The 8,876-nt window shown below is 27.9% G+C and overlaps 1 protein-coding gene across 1 annotated transcript in view; it reads left to right on the forward strand.

The window, feature by feature from the left end:
• The window catches only part of LOC117170839 (homeobox protein MSH-D-like), a 17,391-nt gene that overhangs the window by 4,855 nt on the left and 3,660 nt on the right, over window positions 1-8,876 (forward strand). Inside the window, exon 3 of the mRNA XM_033357883.1 lies at window positions 8,586-8,689. Coding sequence (XP_033213774.1) covers window positions 8,586-8,689 — 104 coding nt within the window. The remainder of the gene's footprint in view (window positions 1-8,585; window positions 8,690-8,876) is intronic.

Here is an 8,876-nt window from a genome sequence, read left to right on the forward strand (position 1 = left end):
TTATAAAAAATTTTGTTTGTTTAAACAACTATTTTTGTTTAATTTTAACCATGATTACTTTGTTATAACTGAAAAGTGGACACAAAAATGAAAATTTCAGGAAAATCCGCTACTTTCTAGCATTATTCCAAGCAAATATAATTTTTTAAAAATTGTTTTTACAAATATGCTTTTTACCTTCAATTAATTATTAATTCAATATAAGTTACAATGAAGAAAAAGTGGTAAATTTCATAAGAAGTAGCAACTGTCTAGCATTAATATGTGAAAGCAGTATTCAAAGAGAATATTATTTAAAATAATAATAAATTGTTGCGACAAATATTTTTTTTACCTTGAATTAATTATTACCTTACTATATTTGAAAAATTAACAAAATTGGAAAATCTTATAAAAATCGGCAATTATCTAGCCATAATATATGAAAAGATAATTATAAAAAATAATAATATCTTTAAATAATTTTTGTTTGTTCAATTGCTTCATTTGGTAACTGTCAATAAATAATAATTTAATAAAAAGTTTAATATTCAGAAAAGAATGCCACTTTGTAGAATTATTCATAGAGAATATTATTAAAAATATTAATTTGTGTACAAAATTATTTTTGCTTAATGGCAATAGAAAATAAAAATTTTGAATCGAAAATAAATATTTGTGAAGGGAAAAAGTTGCACATGTTTGTGAAAACACATAATCGTCATTTTCTCTTGAAAAAAGGAGATGTTTTATATGATCTGAGTGAAAGAGCTCATTACTGCAGTTAATAACTTATCGCACGAATAGGTCCATTCCGTGAGATAAAGGTGGAATGAACCCAGTCTGCTCTTTCAAATTCTAAGCAATATTGGGTATTAGCACAGGCGCCTATGGTAACACCATTTGGACACGCAAAAGCTACATCAAATTCCCCTAGATTTTCTTCACAATATATAATTGCCTCGCAGGAAATACAATTAATACAAAATGATTCAAGTTTACTTCCGAGAAAATTTTTTCGATCTATTTATATTTTTTGTATATCCCCAAAATCAATTTGTTTTGATGCATCCTTCAAATATAACAATTATTGTTTATCTGAAAAATTGTTTCTTGTTTGTATTAAATCAAAATGTATTAAAAGAAAAAAATAGCCTCGTCTACTTCCAATTTGTTTCCTTAAGAAGAAGATTTTTCCCTTAAAAAATAAAACTAACACCTTCTAATTAGGATGAGAATATAAAAAATGGATACTTTCGATATTTTTCAAGCTCATGTTTCTGTTTTACCGAAAATTTTACTTTCTGAAGATTAGAGAGCCTACCAAAATTTCAATCGCTGTGTTTTGTTACAGTGAACAAGTTTTTAACTAACAGTAGTGTTATACATTATTAAAAACTATAATCAGAGTTTTCTTCATAAAAAAAATGTTATTATTATTTTTTTTTAATTTCTAAGTACATAGCTATTGATTTTTCAAGAATGGTCATCAAAAGAATGTAGTACTGGTATATTCCCAATATAAAAACGTCCTCTTATAAACAACTAAAATAATTTTGTTAACAAAATTAAAAACGATATTGGTTGTTTATGGTAGGTCATGAAAGGTTCTTAATTTGGGCAACCAATGCGCCTCGAAGACGCGAATAAGTATATGATATAATAACTGTTGTAATCCTTACATTAGGCAAGTTTTTCTTAAATAGGCCATTCGACGTGTCTCGAAGATGCGAACAAACATGTCAAATACGATACTGTAATATTCCTAATATTAGTAAGGTTTTTCTCATATAAAAAGAATACACAAATTTTATTGACACTTCATTAATCGGTACTGGAGTCATCGAAGGTTCAACAAAAGGTCAGTCGATGCGTCTCAAAGACGCGAACAAATACGCTAGATATCGTATTGATTTATTTTGAATTTTAAAAAAAAATTTCATTTAAGCAAATTTTTTGTGTGGAAATCTCTAAACGCAGAAAAAACGAATTCTAAACGGTCGATCTAGCCTCCCTTCCAACTAAATAAAAACAGTAAAAAAAATTAATACAGAAAAAATTAAAACTAAACCTCCCCCCCCCCCTTAAACTCAATAAAAATGCTAACAAAAAAATTACCTCTTCCAATTCAGGAAAAATAAATCTAATTTCGTCCCTTTCAACTCCATAAAATTTTTTAAAACTATTAACTATTAATTTTAAACTATTTTTCAATTTAAAAAATAATTTAAAATAAAAAATTATTTTTTCGAACTAAATAAAAACGTAAAAAAGAACAAAAAAATCCTCTACCAAATGTTCTAAAATTTGAAAGCCTTAATCTTGCAATCTGAAATTTAACTTATCTCAAATTGTTCAGATGTGAATATTTTATTTATAAGTGTTTAAACAAAAAGTTCATTATTGCTAAGTATTAAAAAATTTTGTTATTGTAATATGTCAATATTTGCATATGATTCAAAACTAAATAAAAGCGTTAAATCATGATACTATTACTTTCAAATTATTAAAAAATTTCAAATAGTTCAGAAAGTTCCAGACGGTGTAATTTTTTAAATTTTCTTTTTATTTCTTTGTAGTGCCAGAAAGAAACTATCCATTAATATTACTAATGAATCTAATCATCAGACTACCCGATGTCATATGAAATCGGCCACTTATTTATTTATATTTTTTCATAACTGCTAATTCAGTGTTTAATTTTTTTGCAAAATAGCTTGAAAACAGGGTTCTTTTCCCAATTTTTCTCTCGCCTTTTATTCCTCTTATCCATTGCTCTGTTAAAGTCCATTTATCAAAGCGATACCTCCATAGAAGTGCTAAATGCCTTCCCGTATCCGTAAATCTCGACGTTCTCGTCATTTCTTTTTCTAGTTTATATTCTGAGAGAAATGCTCTCTCGAATAAAAGTTCCATTGTACGAAATTCATCCCATGAGATACAATAATTCATAAAATAAAACTGGAAGAAAATCTAATTGAAATTAGATAAAAGATCAAAGTACCGAAGCTGTGTTTTATTGCTCTCGAATTTACAGAGCCATTTTTCTTAAGTTGTAGTAAATATCAAATTTTTATGTTTTGGTACTTTTAAGGTCTTATGTTTTAACCAGAAAAAAATGTAAGGGCATATTTAGTCGGAATTCTGATTAATTTAACCAGACTTTTTTAGTACAGTCAAAACTGACGAGTTTTTTTATAAAACAGTAAACTTTTAAAGCAAAAAAGAAGAATTTTTAACGAGAAAGGTAATTCTCAATTAGGAAATATGAATTATTAAGGAAATAATTTATCTTTCCACTAAAAAAAATAAATTTCTCAGCAACAATGGGACCGTTACGTTTTCAGTTTCAAAAAGTAATTGCATTTTTATCGAGAAAATATGTAATTTCAACCAAGAAGATTCATTATCTGTAAAAAAGTGAATTTTTAGCAAAAAAATAATTAATATTGTTTAAATAAAACAATCATTATGAAGAAAAGATTTTAATTTTTAACTACAGAGATGAATTTTCAACAAAAATGATCAATTTTTTAACAAAAAAGATTAAATTGCTCTAAAAAACGAATTTTTAAACAGAAAAGATTAAATTTCAATTTAAAATGACAATTTTCAATCTAAAATATAATACGTACATTTTCAACGATAACAATTTTATTAATTCTGAACCAAAAAATTTACAAATTTTTAGAAAATAGTTAAATTTTTAACCAAACAGATGAAAATTCATCAATAATTATCAGTTTTTTAACCAAGAAAATCATTTCCTACAAAAGAAGATGAATTACCAACGAAATGAATTAATTTTTAACCAGAAAAAAATCAATTTAAAAAAAAGTAACATTTTCAGTAATAATATTAATTCCCTATGAAAAGAAAAAATAAATTTTTTGTTGAAAATTCATGTATTTTGTTAAGGATTGAATTATTTTGCTGAAAATTTGACTTCTTTGGTTGAATTAAACTGATTTATATTTCAAATAAAAAAAGTTTTTGGTTGAAATATCAAGTATTACCTGTTTAGTTGAGAATTCAGTTTTAAGCTTGAAAATTCAACTGCTTTGTACAAAATTCGCCTTTTTGACTTGAAAACCCAACTGATTTTGCAGGGCATTCTACCATATATTTAAAAATTAAACTATTTATTCAAAAAATCAACTAGTTGGTAAAAAATTTACTCTTTTTTAAAGGAAAATTCATCTATTTTTATTGAAAATTCGTCCTTTAGGTTAGAAGATTATTCTTATTTTTTGAAAATTCATATAGGGTGGAAAATACAACTGTTTTTTAGAATATTTTTAGTATTTTCTGAAAATTCGTCTTTTTGGGTGAAAAATTAATCCTCTGGCTGTGGATTCTAGTACTTTATTTGAATTGGTCTTTTTTCTATTAAACTGGCAGAAAATTATTTTTTGTTGTTGTTAAACTTAATTTTTTAAGCTATAACTGTAACTATTCCATTTTTGGTTAAAAAAATGTAATGTTCAAATATGAAATATTAAATATTTCGTTGGGAATTTATCTTTTTTGTTTTAAGAATTGAGCTATACTTGGTTAACATTTTTTAAAGATTCTTTTTGGTTAAAAAAGAGACACAATAGAACAATTTATTAGGATGGGGGGATGTTAAAAGACGAAACTGCGGTTGTTAACGAGGATGGACAGCGGGGTAAAAAATATTCAAAAATTGGTAATGTAAGAATATCCCTTTTTCACGAAGAAGTTGTGGATCTCGAGACAATGAGGGTACGTGGGTTAGCATTTTCAGCACGACGAACATGGGCCTCAAAATTAAAGTAAATAAAACAATAATTATGTTGTTTGAAGGAAAGGGTGAGAAAACAATGTGTAGCATTGTCGCAATTGAAGTACGGCCCCTAATCTCCTAAAATTGTCTGAATCCAGAGAAAGTTCCGAGCACATAAAAAAATAAAAGTAGAATACATAAAATTTCACGGAACGTACCATAGGTTCATAACTAGGTAAAGGATAAAAAAATGTTTAAATGTAATTTCTTGGGGACGGGACGGCCTTTCGAAGGTGCAAAAGCACGTCCTACGGTTCTCCGTAGTCGCATAGACGTTCGAAAGAGGCTCATAAAAAATGTTAATGTCTTTTTCAAACATACGAGTTCTACCTGTTTATCCACCACATAAGGAGTAACTGGCTAATCAGTCAGCAAATAAGCCAAAGTGGGGGCTCGAGCTACACGCTTCCTGGGAAAAGCTTCGCGATTTTTGGAAGGGGACGTTTCGCAGACAAATAATTGTCTTCAGTGTAGATTTAAATCGAAAATATACTTTAGTTTTACATTAGTCTTTAGCGTAGCTTGGACCTTACGTAAACTTAAAAAATCGGTGACAAACTCTTAAAATTTAATTTGACACGTTCGTCCGTTTGTCGCACTCAAGAAAAGAGAGTGGAATTATACATTTAAATTTTTTCTTAGATTTCTTTTTAGCCAAGTACATAAATAATAATCTTTAGAAGAGTTTGAGAAATTTCAGATTTTTTGGAAAATAGATTACAATCCGAAATGCCGTGAAAACAAGTGGACTAGCGTGATTTTTCACGAACATAGAGGGATAAATTATTCAGAATAAAATTAATTTAGATTTAGTGTAAAAAGATTTAATAGATAGAATCAAGATAGAATTTAATATCGAGCGCTTTAATTTCCTAAGGTTTCAAGTCAAAATGTATTGTATTATCAACAAAATAGTTAAATCTTCAACCAAAAAAGATTTTCTATCAAAAGATATGAAAATAATTAAGTCTCAATCAACATAGCTTGACCAAGACAGGTGAATTTCCAACTTTATAGTTCAATTTTTAAGCCAAAAAGACAAATTTTTTAGAACACTATAGAATTTTTAATTGAATAGTATAATTTACAATCTACAAAGATTAATTTTCATCAAAAAGGTTGCATTGTCGACCATAATTTAACAAAATAGTTCAATTTTTAACAGAATAATTTAAAACATTTTTAATTAATTAGATTTGCTACAAAATAGTGGAATTTTTAACAAAATAGTTCAATTCTCAATCGACAAACTAAACTTACCAAAAACCGTTTGATTTTCAACCGAATAATTAAATTTTGTAGCCAAGCAGACAAATTTTTTACAACACAGTTAAATTTTCAATAAAATAGTAGAATTTTCAACAAAAAAGTTGCATTGTCGACCAAACTTTAACAAAATAGTTCAATTTTTAACAAAATAATTAATTATTCTAAAAATTAATTAGATTTTCAATAAAATAGTGGAATTTTTAACAAAATACAGTAATTCTCAATCTACAAACTAAACTGACCAAAAACCGTTCGACTTTTAACCGAATAATTAAATTTTGTAGCCAAGCAGACAAATTTTTTATAACACAGTTCAATTTTCAATAAAATAGTTGAATTTTCAACAAAGAAGTTGCATTGTAGACCAAACTTTAAAAACATAGTTCAATTTTTAACAAAATAATTGAATTTTCTGAAAATTAAGTGGATTTTTAACAAAATAGTGGAATTTTTAACGAAATAGTTAAATTTTCACTGTAAAAACTAAACTTACCAAAAACCTTTGGATTTTCAACCGAATAATTAAATTTTTAAGCAAAGCAGACAAATCTTGTAAAATGCAGTTAAATTTTCAACAAAAAAAGTTTTTTTACAAAGAGAGATAAATTTTTAATCCACAAAGACGAATTTTCACGAAAATAATCGAGTCTGAATTAACAAATATTGAACAAAAAGCTGAATTTTGAACCAATTAGTTAAATTTTAAAGCCAAAAAGCCAAATTTTTTGCAGAAAATAGAATTTTTGATGAAATAGTACAATTTTGAACCAAATAATTAAATTCTCAAAAAACGAATTTTTAAACAAATAGTTGAATTTTCAACCAAAATAGATTGTCTACCAAAAGAGATGAATTTCTGATCTAAAACGAAAAATTAGAAAAAATCAAGTCCTAATCCAAAAGTATCAACAAAAACAGGTGAATTTTCAAGCAAATAGTTACAAAATTACAAAGATGAATTTTCAACAAAATAATTATATTTTCAGAAAAATAGTAGATTTTTTAGCCAAATAGTTCAATGTTCAATCTACAAAGATGCATTTTTAAATATGAATTTTCAACAAAGAAGATTAATCTTCTACCAAAAACACGAATGTCTAACTATATAGTTACATTTGTAACTAGCAAACAAAATTTACCACTAAGAACATTAATTTTCTACCAAAAAAGACGAATTTTTAAAAAAGTAGATGAATTTTCTAATAGAAAAGATCAATTTTCAATTAATCATAACAGTTTTCATCGAAAAATGGAATAGTTCAGTTTTCAGTGGAAAAAATTAATTTTAAGATACAAGAGCAATTTTCAAATGTTTAAATTCAATAAATTAAGAAAAATTAAATTGTTCATTTTGCAAGCCAAAAAGATTAAATTCCTAAAAAATAGTTGAATTTTCAAACAGAAATTATGAATTGGCAACATAAAAGCTATTTTACAAATAAAAAGATGAATTTTCAAGTAAAAAGATGTATCTTTAACCAAGAAACATTTATAACAGAGAAGCTTAATTTTCTACCAAAGAAGAAGAATTAAAAAAAAAAAGATGAATTTTCTTTTAAAAAAGATCACATCGCGGACACCTCTCACTTAAAAAGAATATTTCAGTCCACAAAAAATGAACAAAAATTATTGGGATGACTTAAATTATTTATTTGACCAATCATATCGGAGCCCCCCCCCCCCCCCCCCCCCCCCCCCCGGTGGGATGTTAGAAAGGCGTGACCCCCATTTTTTGTGAATTATCACAGGGGTGTCTTCTCGCATTTTTGGAAATTTTTTGTCAACTGTAAATTGTTCCGGACTTCGAATTTATCCAAGTGAGAAATGCCGCCAACATGACTTGTCGCAATTGAGATTTGCCGCAAATGTGACTTTTCGCCAATGTGACTCGTGCGTGAATTACGAAAAAATTATTATTGTAAAAAATAATAAAAAATAATAAGAAAGTAAACTTGAAGGTTGAGAACTGAGCATAAGATTTAAGTAGACAAATTAAAAACTTTACTAAGAATTATAGGAGGTTTTGATAATCTCACGAGCAGTGCATTGTATACTTGTTCACACGAGGACTATAATCGTGTTCAAACGTTCTTCGTGGTAAACTGTTTGCTTCTCCCATTGACACTTTCAAGTTCTCCTTGTCAAGTAGGTGTCACACGTTCTATACCAAATCAACTGGCATATTTTAAAACTTTTGGTTGGAATCCGTGGAGGTTTGGCTAGTTTTAGGCACTCGCTGCCAAGGCCGAGAAAGTGGTAACTAGATAGGCCCTATTTGTGTTTACAGAGCGATCGAGAAAAATTAGTATGATGTTGAACGATTCTTAGCATGGCTATAAATCTTCTCACTCGACTAAGCACACATTTTTGACGTTTCTTAGACACTGGTGCCACTCGCAGTTGCATAATAATTATATACCTACTCGTCTCCGGTCGAACTATAGACCTTATTGGTTATTGTATTTACTGTCTCTTTGGAATTCGTCAAAAAATGTTTCTAATTGTAGAAACATTATTTTTCCATTTTCAGCACCAAAATCTACTGGCAGAAGATCAAGAAAACCAGGCATCGATCGAAAGCCTCGTCAAGCATATAGTGCTAAGCAACTAGAAAGGCTTGAAGCTGAATTTAAAGTTAGTAACATTATTACTAATTATTTATTCAATTACTCACCAGGCTCCTACCATACCAACATTTTTTGCAATAAACTATGGTTCCGTCATGGGTAAGGGATCGATCATAAAATATGTTTTTAATTTAGGAAGGGGGAGGGGGGTCTCACACGCCAACAATTAGTAACGGCTACGCGGGGGGGGGGGG

Source organism: Belonocnema kinseyi, chromosome 4, assembly GCF_010883055.1.
Source record: "Belonocnema kinseyi isolate 2016_QV_RU_SX_M_011 chromosome 4, B_treatae_v1, whole genome shotgun sequence".
Lineage (NCBI taxonomy): Eukaryota > Metazoa > Arthropoda > Insecta > Hymenoptera > Cynipidae > Belonocnema > Belonocnema kinseyi.